Below are 14,570 nucleotides of genomic sequence, written 5' to 3'. Positions count from 1 at the left end.
ACATAAACCAGCATCAGCATAAGCATTATTAGCATCAGTATCGAGCTAGCATCAGGATCAGCATTTAAAAAACAGCATTACCAGGATCAGCATCAGCAAACAAAGGATAAAACCAGCATTGACCTACATAAAATCAGCATTATCCTACTAGCATCAGAAAATCAATGAGTTTTAATTCAGTAAAAAATTAAAAAAGAGAGAAAGAATATTGGTTAAAGTATTCACATTATTGATACATAGTGAGATATTATGATCAAATAATTGTAAATTCACTTTTATTGCTTTAAACGGCAATGCTGAAATTCATTATCTTCTTCCGGTAGCATGATGCTACTTCCAGTAGCATTGACCTAATTATAAAACAGCATCAGGATAAGGATAACTAGCATTAAATCAGCAAGCAAAGGAAGCATTCAAATCAGCATCGATGCTGTAACAAAATTAGTTTCCTGCACTGTACCTCTCTATGGTTTATAAAAATACTAGTAATTTGCACCCCCCCCCCCCTTCTGAAAGGATGGGTGCAAATTCATACCCCAGCTGCCTGTACTATTAACTATATACGTTATCTGGTTTCTTGAAAATTTTGGAAAAGACAGTTCTAAGAATTTAAATTATATCCCTTGAAAAACTTTATTTTACACATTGCAGGCGCGTGAATTATATAACTTGAGAAATTTGTTTAAAATTTTTTGAAAATATTAAATTTTATACAGTAAAAAAGGGCACCAACAGAAACTTTTCATAGAAATTGCGTAAAAGTCATATTTTATTCCACATATAATAAACATGTAAACTAACTTAAAAAATAATCAAATCAAAAAGAAAAGGACTCATGTATAATTTTTTGGTGGTGTATATCTGTATCGCTGGTCAATTATTTCGTTAATTTGCTGTTCATATTGCACTAAGATACTCCTCATTTCGGATGAATATGGGTCATAATCTGTAACATTCTTCCTAGGTCGTTTAAACCGTCCATTCATATTCTGATAAACACACATCAACTCTTCTTGTGATATATGTATTTGTAGAAAGTTAAGCAAACGTTTAATTTCGTTGATAGGGTCAGCTTTGAGCTGTTCGTATCTCACAATGTGTAAATCGCCGGTGAAATTTAGCCAGTCCTTGGTCATATTTAACCAGTGCCTCGCCGAATTATTGACGTATGGTATCCACTCTGTAACACAATAAGAAAAGATGATTGAATCATAATGTGTGCTTAATTTATATACATAACTAGGAACCAAGATCCAAAATTGCTCTCAGAAAATATATACCGGTACAAGTACGTGTCTTGAAATCAATAATTAACAATTTTCAATTCCTAATGTCTCATTTGTCGAGTACTTACTGACAACTGACTATTTTTAGACACATGTACATGTATATATACATGTATTTATGTTAAAAATCGCACCTTCTTTTACTGCATTTGGTAAAATTCTAATAATTGGGTTTCTTTCTTCATCTCTATTTCACTAATTAATACAAAAACATGTTACATGTACATATTACAGTACGCAGTCAATATTTTTTGGAATATCACCCGTCGTCAAGCAATGTTGACTGTTGCTAAGCTGGAGGGCGTGACTTCATTATTCAACGGGAAATGTTTTTTTAACAAATGTTTCTCGAAGAAACAGATTTTAATAACTGATTTACATGAAAGTATGATATAAATATTCGTTACCCTGTGAATGATGAAACGACGCCCTTTAGCGCGATAGAACTTAGCAACAGTCAACATTGCTTCACGACGGGTGATATTCCGAAAAAAAAATATTGACTGCGCGGAATCTATGCGTGCATGCTTCACCTTTATTTGTATAGAATATTCAGTATAATATAACAATACTGCATCTACATGTACAAGAGGGTAACACATGAAAATTTTAATACCTCTTGGGGATAAAATTTTGAATGCATGTTTTTAGCTTCTTTAAACTCTGGATACGTGTAGTCTCAAGTGGAATAAATTGAAGGTTTATAAATTCGTTTTGTTTTACATTATGAAAGTATATAAATTCATTGTCAGCCAACTTTTTTCGTAAAAAAGGAGGGTATGAATCTACATTAATTTCCAATAGTTGAGGAGATAACACTAGAAGAGGACCTTCAATTCTCAAAACGTTTACAACAATGTTAACTTTACAGAACTTTATGTTGCTTTCTTTATTCACTGAGATCTTTTCTTGCTTTCTTCTTTCCAATCCAATCTTATCGGTTACATATGTTTATATTGATTGCTTGGAATCTTCGAAGAACGAAATTATGGTTTGCTTAAGCACACCACATTAAACTAAGTATTGTTTTATTTACCATGACCTGCGCCAATGCATCGAAATACAAACTGACCAGGCAAAAAAAAAAATACCCTCAAGTGTATTAAAATTAACGAACACATTGTATCTAGGGAAAATTCCTGCTTCAGTTTCAAATTTCTTCATTTTCATGTTTGTGCCAAATTTGTGTACTGTTTTTGTTAATGTACCGCGGTGGCATGCAAGATATCAAATTTGACGGTTTTCGATTTTTCAGTATCCCCCTTGGAATGTCAGAACTGTACCTCACATTCCAGAAAAACTTACTTTGTTTGAAGTCTTCTGTCTTTGCATGACCAATGTGTCCAGCGTTTTTTCTATTAAATTCTGCCAGCAGGGAATCTTTGGGATTTCGGAGGACTAAAATGGCCCTTTGATATTTCTCCCTCTCAGTTACACCCCATTTGTGTGTCTTAATGACCAGCACCGAGGAGTTCTGCACGCCCTCTCCATGAAATCCCAAAACCTTCAGAACATAGTCTCTATAGACACTTCCGGTATTAATACCTGCGAGTCAAAAAGTTATTCAAATTTTTCATCCGTGTTACAGTAACTCTCACGAAGAGAGATGTTTGTCTACCGACCTGGGATTAGTTTACTACAGACATTTTGTGTCATTCATATCTAATTCCATTATCTCCAAAGAAATAGTTTCTACTACAGATAAAAATGGTAAAAGAAATTTGAGTTCAAAATCATAAATGCTCTCTGAAATTCTTTAATTCTAAAATTTGAATATCTGGTTTAATGTTATTTATCTGCAGTCTTACCTGTAGCTTGTTGTAATATATGGCGGACCCATGTATTTCCAGATCCTGGAAAACTCACTAAAGCAGTAAGAGGTAGAGCTTGTTTGGAGAAATGTGGAGTCTTACATTTCCAAGATTTAAAACCCAGATATGCCAGGTAAAGACGGCCTCTGTTGACAGCTACAGATGGTGGTGTGTACGTGGATTTGGTCAAACTATACAATGCCAAACCATTAAACAGCACAATGTAAGTGAAAGCGAGGCAGACGACAACCGAGGACGTGAGCAGGAGGCGCGTGCGACAGCTCATACGTGGTCATCTACGTCACCCACGAAACGTCAGTATCACTTCTGAAATGAATGAAACAGTAATTAACGCAGACATCCTCTCTTTCTCCGACTTCCTACGATATTCCTGTTAGATATTTCTATGAATATTGCTCCTCCAGTCCGGTAATGAAGTTGATCATATCTTATCTAAAGAATTTATTCCACGGTTACCTCATCATCAGACATCATGCTATATTGATTACATGGCTAATGAAATATATCTTACTTGCATCTCTCCCCTCCTAGTCATGTATTTTTTGCATTACCGTTCCTTCTCTGCTATCTCTGATACAAACGAATAATCTTAACCACACTAACTATAATTAGATTACACAAACTATGCAAGTCTATGAACTTAAACAAATAAGACAGAGTGAACGAAATGGGTCTCTTATTTATATCTTTATTATCAAATCCTATTTATCGATCAATTTATGAAGGAAAACTTCATTGAGACTTTTTACAGCTTGATTAATCAATCTTTTGAAGCAACATTTGTAATGTAAAAAATTAATTTTAAACATCTTTATATTGACTTTCTGGCACAAACGTATAAATGCATGCTTGAAAAAAGACGTCATCTCTCAGTATCCTTGCATATATACTCAATATGAACTAGGAAGAATAAATAAAGTATGTGTAATATTTCAATTCCGTTCAATTATACATGCACAGATAGCAGCTGGGTCTCACTGAAAACAGTATAAAGCAGATCAATTTTGTGATGAAAACTAAATACAATTAAATAGATCATGCAGAACAAACAACATTTTACAGAATATATATCAATAGTTGCTCAGATACGTGGGTTTTTTTTTCTGATCCTAGAGGTTGGATTCAAACACAGATATTGGAACCCCTACGGGTAACAATCAATAGCAAATTATATCCAGTTACATGTATATAACAAAACCTCCTATATCGACAAGCCTGTTTATGAATGACAACTGATGAGATATCAAAAGCGATCAGTCAATGATATTCTCTCTTATAAATAGAAGATAACATCCAGTTTGATAGGATTTTACCGCGTGGTAACGAACGATAAAGAGACACTAAATACATACTTCATTAGAAAATAATTGACTTTCTGTAAACTGAAACGAATAAAGATGCAGATTTTGAAGGTTTCGAAATGATGAACATGCAATACTTTTGATGAATAGTTATATTCACTAGAAATCAATAAAATGATGATTTAAGAAGTTTTATTTATCCTACTTCTATTTTTAAATTTGTTCCCCTCCCGTATAACAAGACAATCTCAGTAACATACATAATTATATAAAAAGAGATGTAATTAATTTCATAGACAAGTCTTACAAGAAATGAGTTAATTGATTTCCTAATTTTTTTTTCCTACCAAAATAATTTTGTTGCAGCGAATATGTTCGTGATGTTTGCTTGTTTGCTGAAAACAAATCTAATGCCAATAAATAAAAATAATATCAAAATTTTAAAAACATATTTTCTTAGCTAAAATTAATCAGTAATTAACACAAATATATATATATATATTTTTTAGAGTTTTCATTAAAAAAAACTCCAACAAATAAAATAATGGTGTAGTTGTAATTTTTAAAGAAAAGTTTTATTTTAATTCAATATCAATGAAACATTTTTAAAAAATCCCATAATGTGTCTCTCAAACAAGAAGACAGAAAATAATTCAAAATACAGCTACCTGCATTACTCTCAAAATCACTTGAAACAAATAATTATATTTACTGTGTCGAAGACATTTGATTCATCCATTATGGAATTTATTCCAATGCAAGGAAATATAAGTCCAACTTAACATGTTTTAAAAGATATTGCAAATTCCTAGCCATATCTCCCACTGCATCTCACAACGTTGGCCATGTTAATATGGTCTAGATGTACCGAATTTTCCACTCCAGGAGTTTGAAGCTAATGAAACTGACAGCACTCTACTTGTTGGTTTTGTTTGCATGTATTTCAATCAGGGCGGAAAACTCCTAAAGTTTGGCAATTAATCAATTTTCAACTCAATGTGAAATCAAGTGATCCAGTGTAAAATTATGAACATAATTCCTTAATTGTATCCTAGTACTCCCAGCGCCTTAAGTTCTGTTTGCACTGGTGAACCTTATTTAATGTTTAATTCAAAAAACAGAATTCGTCCTGGGTGGCTTTTAGATTTCTCTCTTTTAACAGCGTTACCAGACAAAGGGATTGATTAACATTCCCTAATGTACTTTTATATGTATCTTGTTTTCTGATAATTCGACAGCAAATAGAAACTAACAAAACAAAAAATGTGTTTCTCGGTTAAATAAAAACACAATGATGGGCATCTCTTAGAAAAGGATAATAAAACATTTTCTCAAACTTTCAAAGTATGGGATTATTTTCTCTTTATTCTCTATTTATGTACATAGTAGATATGGTCAAATCTTTCTTAAACTCTGCATTGTTCAGTGCTCTTTCGGATAAATCGAGGAACAGATGTGGATATTGAGTATTTATTTAAACATTCAGAAACACTTATTATGGGTGCATCATTATTGTAAATATGTCCTTCCAACTCAACAAATGGCGCCAAGTTACTTTTTTCTTCAGAAAAAAAAAATATATCCACAGACATAAACTGCGTATATTGTCTCGTACATTGGATGTTACATGAAACCCCTTTTTCTGTATGCATCACTGATAAAATCCTTATAATATGATACTCATATGAATAGTAGAATTGTAATACGCCACACAGAAATCTGTAAAAATCATTCATCTAAGCTTGTGTGCACCCGATTAAAACAGAGAGAAAAAAGGAAGAGAAAATCTACCCACCATATGTAAATGAATTATTAAGCGAGTAAATATGGCCTGTCCATAAAAATCCATCTTTCAGGTATCCGACATTCTTGACGTACATGTACGTTAAATCCCTTGTAGAACCCTTTATACGCTGAAGTTTACACTGTTATCTTCCGGTCAAGTTGATGGCCTCTCGAACATTAGGTCACTATATACTAGAAGGTTAATTACCGAAAAGGGTCATACACTTCGATCTAAAGTCAATACTTCATCTGGACTCCACTATATAACAATTAACAAGAGCTGCCTGTTTTCACACCTCTTTACTTTGCATTTTCCAGTATGCATTTAGCCAATAATATAAACCGGAAAAATATTGAACGGTAACACTACACTTGCGATAAAGGTAACTCAAATTTATTTATTATATCTTAACGAGCTTAAGGCTGTTTCTACAAACTTCCGCTTCATGGATTTCTTGCATCGATATCTATTCTTCCATCATATACTACATCGAAGAGACAAATATAGATAACCAATTAAAAGTACTGCTAAGTCTTTATCTTGGATAGTTTAAACAACTGTCATTGTCTGAAATGAAGTGGTTAAAAAAACAAAAACAAAACCAAAACAAACAAACAAACAAACAAAAAACAAAACAACAACAACTAAAAAAAAAAAGAAAGAACATATAATGTGACTTGAAATTAAAGGGGTAAAAGACTTTCATATTAAGGAATCCACCTTACCTAACAAAGACACCTTGTTGGTCAATGCAGATGACTAACTCCTTCACTTTTGTGAAACATCAATGAGTACTTAAAAAGGCTGCAATTCACCTGAAGAAATTAAATAAATAAGCCTTGTGTTATTCGGACCAACACTCTTTCGCGTGATATTCATTATGTATATTTGATATATGTATCGTATACCGGTATATATCAGCGAAACATTCAGTGTGTTGAGTACATTAAATATTTATATTAAATCCATCTTGGTTTTTTAATCGGAGTCCGATTTCCTGTTACACTTCACTAAAATCAATTTCAACTGCTTTCAAAATAATGTTTTAATATGAATTTGTTGCAACATGTTCGCAAAGTGCTTTTTTTTTTTCAACAGCACCTACTTGAGAATGATTTTTTTCCCCCATTACATCTAACCTTCATGTTTAAACTTATGTTTTGTGATTTGAAAGGATCATTTTTTATATTTTTACCTGATTTTTGGAACGAATTAATGTATTCGATATTTTAAACAAAAGCAGATTTGAGTATGTAAAGATGCAAGGTCCTCCAGAGTTTTCATTCTGCTTGTTTCCCAGGTAAAACAGGTGGGCAATCCAATTAATTAATTGGCATGAGGGAAAACATTATATAATGTGCACAAATACAAGTTTGATCGTTTGTGCACTGCATGTGTGTGGAAATACATAGCCATTCTGTCGATTCTTTAAACAAATTGATCCGAAATTTGTTTTTAGTACATTCAAATACAATTCATTTTAAATCAAACCAAGCCATATCATGGAACAATTCAAACAAACATAACACTTGAGAGAAAAAGGTATGTTAATTTTATAGTAATTTCTGCATTTTTTTTTCAAGTACCTTAGCAATTCTAAAGTTGCCTGAGTGATGCCTAACTTTGTAATCCGCCAATGCTGTACCAGAATGACTAAGTGACAAGTAACGTGATAAAGAAGGCGATCATCCTGTGCGCCATGTCGGCTAAGGAGAATTGTACGTGAATATGCACATTGATGAAAAAACACTTATCAGTATAACACGGGAATGATAGGAGCTCTCAGGAATTTAGAGAATTTGTGATCCGGTAGCGATAGTAGCTGGTCCTGCATAACTCAAAGGTTTTGCTTTATAAATCACTGAATAATCTGTTAAATGTCTAGAAAGGTAACGACATTACGTATAACTTTTGTAAAAATATTTATTTATTATCTTACAAAAGACTAATGCTGAGCTATATAGTCAGACTTGTTTACTGCTGTAAAAATTAAGACAGAACTACATACCTTAATTAGTTCTATATTCCCAAAATTATTGAATATAATAATTTCCTAGTATAAGAAAATTGTCTCATTCATACAGTCCGAAGTTATCTAACTCTTTTTGGACTTATTTCACAGTCATGCGCTATGGATTGGTTTGACCATACAGAAGTCCGGTCGTATCACATTAACATGTCAACTGTATGGCAAGCCCTTTTACTATTTATTCGTAAAATAATTTTTTCTTTCAATAAGAGAGATATCTCTTTAGCTTAGAGAGATATCTCTTTAGCTTATAGAGATATCTCTTTAACTAAAAGAGATATCTCTTTGACCAAGAGAGATATCTCTTTGACTAAGAGAGATATCTTTATAACCTAGAGAGATATCTCTATAAACAAAAGAGATATCTCTTTTTGCAAGAGAGATATCTCTTTTACTTAGAGAGATATCTTTATAAGCTAGAGAGATATCTCTTAAAGCGAGAGAGATATCTCTTAAAGTTAGAGAGATATCTCTTTAACAACGTTAAAAGAGATATCTTTCTAAATTAGAGAGATATCTCTTTAGATTTTCAAAAAGAGATATCTTTCTAAGTTAAAGAGATATCTCTCTTAATGAAAGAGATATCTCATTTCAAGTTACCCTTAAAATGAAATAATTATTCCTCCCTTATAATACGAAAGCGAGGCTAGACACCACATGGCAGGAAGTGTAATGTTTGGTGATCATACATACGGTAGATCTCTGCCTCTGGAATAGATTCAGCATGCCCAATCCCAGAATGAAGTATGTAGAAAGAAATGCTAAATCCCTTGTTTGAAACAACAAAAGGATAATGACTACTTTGTTGATAAACATGCTAAAGTCTTTATATTCAGGAAAACGAAAGTAGGCTACATGTGTAGCAATAATCTCAACTGCGATGGACCGAATTTTCTCAGCTTTTGAAATAATCAGCTGTTTCTAATTTTAAATCTAGACAACACTGAATTACTTGTCATATTTATTTAAGTTATATTGTAAAATAGGTCAAATTTAAAGACTACTTTAATTAACACCCTCGTCGAAATCATGTTGGAGAAATCGGGTGAGGGTCCATTCCGTTGAACAGTGAACTTTTGCTGAATATTTTTATTGGGCGTAATTAATGTTGTTTTGTGGAAAAAAAAGTGGGGAGATTTGCTCCCAGCCAGCCACCAGCAATTCTACAATTAGCCCCATTAGGTTCTGACACTCATGTTTTAATGCACAGGTGCTTGGGGACAGGACCCCCCTCCCATCAGGCCCGTTGCAACGATTTCAAAAGGCGAAAGGGGCGGGGGGGGGCAACTTCTCTAAAAAACATTAATGGCTCTCTGAATTATATTTTTCATGATTTTTTAAAGCATTTGTTGATGTATAATGCACTATAAAAATTCACAATTGATTCAAAAAGCTATACATGTATATGTATCCAGAGATATATATGTCTCTGGTATCTGATGTATCCCCCCCCCCCCCCCCCCAAAAAAAAAATATAATTAACCTGTCTATTTATATCATTGGTATATTTTTATACATAGCTTATTAATGCATTAATTGTGAATTTTTATAGTGCATTATACATCAACATATATGCTTAAAAAAATAAATCAAAAAATAACTCGGGGAGCCCAAAATTTTAGAGGGTTGGAGTGGGTTGTGTTCCTGTTCCCTTGAAGCACCTGTGGTTTAATTATGTACATTTTGTCTCTTGTCTTTTATACAATAAGCTGAACTCTGATTGATTGCAAAGATCAATAATATGCGCTAGTCATTATCCTTCAATAAATCACACAAAAAATTAACAAATTTAGATAAATTCAGTCTAACTAAAATTAGATCTTTATTCTGCTCCAACAAGATTGCTACACATTGCGATCTAGTTGAGTCTAATTTTAATTTTTTCTGCTCTCATTAAAGGAAAGGGATCAAGACATTCTTTGATTTTGATGCAAATTCTATTGTGGAAATGAAAATTATAATAATGGATTGCCAAGTCATAATTGCAACACTTCTTTTATGGAAATCTATAGCTTGAACTTGTTTTTTTTTTTTTAAAAAAGTTTGAAAATTTGCCTTAGCAGAATAGAAATACTTTCCTTGTCATCTGAAATTTAGGAGAATATAGGTACCCCTTAATCTTCAGAATTTTTAAGCCCCCCCCCCCCCCATAAAATGGTCAGGGGGGGATATAGTGTTACCCTGTTCCATCATTCTGTCATTCTGTCATCATTCATTTGAATTTCTGTTCATCATCTCGGCAACAGTTGTACACATTCAACTCAAATTTGATATATGGATACGTCATAGGAATATGCAGGTCAAGTTTGAATTTGGTCATGGTATTGACAGTTATCCCCTTTGAACTTGGAAAAGATTTAAAAATTCTCAATTTCTAATCATTATCTTGGCTACAAATGTGCAATTTACAATTTGCAATTTGAAATTTTGGCTGTCTGTGGGGGCATTTGTGGTGTTACCACACACATCTAGTTTGTAAAATAAAATCCTTGCCCTTTGGTCTTTGTTTTCATTTCCCAGCAAAATTAATCTATCATGGTACATGTACATTCTCTGACAATTCCTCAGAATTTTTTTTTTATATTTTTGAAATCAAATATTTCTGAAATTAAGCATAGTTTACGGTTCAGTGCAGTCATTTAGGGTACATACCAGTAATATTCCAAATCACTTTTCATTTAATTTTATTTAAATGCAAAAGGTGTAAATAATTTTATGTCAGAAATTGGCTGTTTGGTATTGACAGAAAGCAGTTTCAGTGACTATGGCACAATTCATTGACTATACCTTCCATAAAGTAACCATGACTGGGAGATTTTTTTTTTATCTCTGATATAGTGTAAAACAGGTCACTTCAAATAATTTGTGTGTTGCAGGTTGAAACATCTGAGTTGTGTCCCCTCCTTTGTCATAATGCCAGCTAGTGTAAAGCTGAGATTGATCAATGTACTCTAAGCTAACTTAGGACTGTGCTCTAGACCTGGTGTATTCCTAAGGGAATAGAGAGCCAACAGGTATTTATTCTTACTGATTGCATGACTAAATATTAATACAATATACTAATCATATCTTAATGAATTCCATCTGTTCAACAATCTTTGATTTACCTCATTACTTAAAAAAATGTTACACAGAGGAATTTTCCATTACAGAAAGACAACTATAGTTGTAAGGGTCCAATCACTATGAATCGATTTCATCGAACATTTATATGGGAATGGGATATAACTCAGTCAACAATATTAGTTTTCTTTATAATATCCTTAGCTTTCAAATTTTATACATGTTTGGCCACAGAAGGAAGACACATGTAGTTTATGAGATCACACAAAATAAGTTTGTTTGTTTGTAGACCATTCTGCATCATCACATTTATGGTGATGTGTTAAATACACATAAATAAATACATGTATAACTTTAATTCACTCTGTATTACAAATTAAAACCCTTCAATATTATATACAGAAGTAGTTGATGAAACGTTGACACCTACATACACTGTAAATGAACGTAAAATTTAAGAAATACCAGGTACATCTTCTAAGATTGAATTGTGTGTCTTTCAAGCTTGTTTACTTCCATTATGAATTAATAATTAAACCCTTAGTTTGGCCCTCTCTCACTTTCATATTTTTAGCTCACCTGAGCCGAAGGCTCAAGTGAGCTTTTCTGATCACATTTTGTCTGTAGTCCATCTGTAAACTTTTCACATTTTAGCCGAAGGCTCAAGTGAGCTTTTCTGATCTGTCTGTCTGTAAACTTTTCACATTTTCGACTTCTTCTCCAGAACCACTGGGCCAATTTCAACCAAACTTGCCACAAAGTATCCTTGGGTAAAGGGGATTCAAATTTGTTCAAATGGAGGGCCATGCCTTCTTCCAAGGGGAGATAATTATGAATTCGTGAAAAATTAATGGCATCATTAAAAAATCTTCTTCTCAAGAACCACTGTGCTTGAAAATATGAAACTTATGTGGAAGCATCCTCAGATAGTGTACATTCAAATTTGTTCAAATCATGACCCCCGGGGGTCGGGTGGGGCCGCAATGGGCGATCAAAGTTTTACATAGCAATATATAGGAAAAATCTTTAAAAATCTTCTTTTCAAGAACAGCAAAGCCATGATTGTTCATATATACATGGAAGCATCCTCAGATAGTGTACATTCAAGTTTGTTCAAATCATGACCCCCGGGGGTTGGGTGGGGCCACAATGGGCGATCAAAGTTTTACATAGGAATACATAGTAAAAATCTTTAAAAAAACTATTTCTTAAGAACAGCAAAGCCATGATTGGTCATATTTATATGGAAGCATTCTTAATTCTTAGATTAGTGTAGAATCAAGTTTGTTCAGACATGACCCCTGGGGATCGGGTGCGGCCACAATGGGTGATCAAAGTTTTACATAGGAATACGTAGGAAAAATCTTTAAATATCTTCTACTCAAGAACAGCAAAGCCATGATTGGTCATATTTAAATGGAAGCATCCTCAGGTAATGTAGATTCAATTTTGTTCAATTCATACCCCATCTCCCCCCCGAACCACTTTTATATTCAAACTTTTCAACCTTTCAAGACTAAACTGATTTCTGCTTTTTTTTTCTAGCCATAGTGCTCAGGTGAGCGATATGGTCCCTGGGCTTCTTGTTTTTGATTTTGTATTATCTATTCCTTTATTTGCTTAGCTTGACATTGAATGATCAGTAACATTACTACATTTTGTTATATTTATTTTTGAAATAATAATTTCACAGGTGAATCACAAGAAGCAACTACCTAAACAAAGTTGAGAATCTGAGGGTGTCCTACCAAACCTATCCTGTCCTGTTTGAAGAATTCCAGGCCGAGAAAAGTGATGCACAGACTTCTACACTCTCTGCACATTTACTTGTTTTCAAATGTCTAAAATTGTTAGAAAAAGTTTAATTACTTACTGGTACCGTGTATATGCATGTATCCACATTTCAACAATGACAAAGCAATTTATTCCCAAGTCAATAAAACAATGTATCAGTGTTTTCAATATCTTTATTTGAATTCAAGATAAAAAGGTTACTACATGTACATACCAATACTTGTTTTTTGTGTACTGGTAATACATGCTATGAAAAATTGTAATATCATAAAGTATAGTCGCCCTGATGCTTATACTTATGTGACTTTTTTTATTTAAGAGGTCTTCCCAAGTTAAGTCAGTAAAATCTAAATCTGCAAAAATTCTATTATTAAGGATTCAAAAATACCTTCCAGTTATGGCTGAATTGTCATGGATTCTACCTGCATGTATACTATAATTGAACTATGCCTATATAATTCAATAACTGTGAACAAACTCCAACATTATACCCCCTATACATTTTTTTTTCTGAAAATGCCAATATCAATTTTCTAAATGTGACCTTGAACTTGCCAAAATGATACTGGTTAAGAAAGAAAAGATACATCTTCTATTCATCATAAATCTTTAAATAAAAGGGAGATATTTACTGTTTCTCCATTAAGGCATTATGGACCTGACTTGAGCAATTTTTTTTTTTGCCAATGGCCTTGAACTTGCCACAATATCATGGGTAAAGGTTATGATGTACTTTCAGCTTACAAATAATCTTTGAAGTTTCCAGTTTCAATACTTATCCATGAGGGAGTGATGAAATGAAAACAAATTTCACACATTTACTGCCAGTAATCTTGACATTAGATAAGGTCATGAAACACCATTTAGTCATAAGCAATCTTTGTGTCAAGTATCATTTGCAAATTCTGCATTTGACAAAGGTAATACACTTTTTCTGCCAGTTACCTTGAACTTGCTTAAAAATGACCTTGATTTAAGATCAGTCATAATCGCAGGTCATGCTCAATATTTGCGATAAGTATGAGCCTCTAAATGTTTTCAATTACAAGATATAGTCAAACAGGAATTAAAGATTTTTATAATTTTTTATTTTATAAAATCACCTCAAACTTCATCAAATAACCTTGGGTCAAGGCCATCACACATATGTTCAATTTATGCATGAGGCACAAACTTCCAATGCTTCTTCAACAGGAAATCAGGGTTTGGGCTACAGTCAGCCTTTTCATTCAGCCCTCACTCAAAAAAGTGTAATGTAAATATGAACAACATAAAGAAAAGAAAATGAAAGAAAAGACAAAAATTTTATATTACTTATAGATGAATGAAAAATGAAACCTATACTTGTGTATTGGGAGCTAGAATTGAAAAAAAAACAAAAATCTTAAGTTATAAACTTGACTGCTGTTAAATTGAATGTATTGTGTAAAAATATTATACATGTGAAATATTCTACCACTCTCTACTATTGGCCCATAC

General features: G+C 32.9%; 1 protein-coding gene and 1 long non-coding RNA gene across 3 annotated transcripts; one reads left to right on the top strand and one right to left on the bottom strand.

The window, feature by feature from the left end:
• Nucleotides 1-751: 751 nt before the first annotated feature.
• Nucleotides 752-7,012, bottom strand: LOC133172515 (WSCD family member CG9164-like). 2 transcript variants are annotated; one of them, XM_061307414.1, is made up of 4 exons: nt 6,931-7,012; nt 3,095-3,424; nt 2,592-2,831; nt 752-1,180 (listed from the first exon to the last, which is right to left on the bottom strand). In XM_061307414.1, exons 2-4 carry the CDS (start codon nt 3,381-3,383, stop codon nt 834-836), a joined length of 876 nt encoding a protein of 291 aa, XP_061163398.1. In that variant the 5' UTR covers nt 3,384-3,424; nt 6,931-7,012; the 3' UTR covers nt 752-833. The 2 variants fall into 2 exon arrangements, with proteins under 2 accessions (XP_061163398.1, XP_061163399.1); XM_061307415.1 differs by lacking the exon at nt 6,931-7,012 and adding an exon at nt 5,132-5,243.
• A 1,890-nt stretch (nt 7,013-8,902) lies between these two features.
• On the top strand, nt 8,903-13,252 carry LOC133171766 (uncharacterized). The gene is made up of 3 exons (XR_009718863.1): nt 8,903-8,978; nt 11,111-11,248; nt 12,991-13,252. It is a non-coding gene; the product is annotated as an uncharacterized LOC133171766 (long non-coding RNA).
• Nucleotides 13,253-14,570: the final 1,318 nt, after the last annotated feature.

This window comes from Saccostrea echinata, unplaced genomic scaffold, assembly GCF_033153115.1.
Source record: "Saccostrea echinata isolate AGI-Se365-2 ecotype Australia unplaced genomic scaffold, CSIRO_AGI_Sech_v1 ptg000054l, whole genome shotgun sequence".
Classification (NCBI taxonomy): Eukaryota; Metazoa; Mollusca; class Bivalvia; order Ostreida; family Ostreidae; genus Saccostrea; species Saccostrea echinata.
This window is presented reverse-complemented; position numbering and strand designations above follow the sequence as displayed.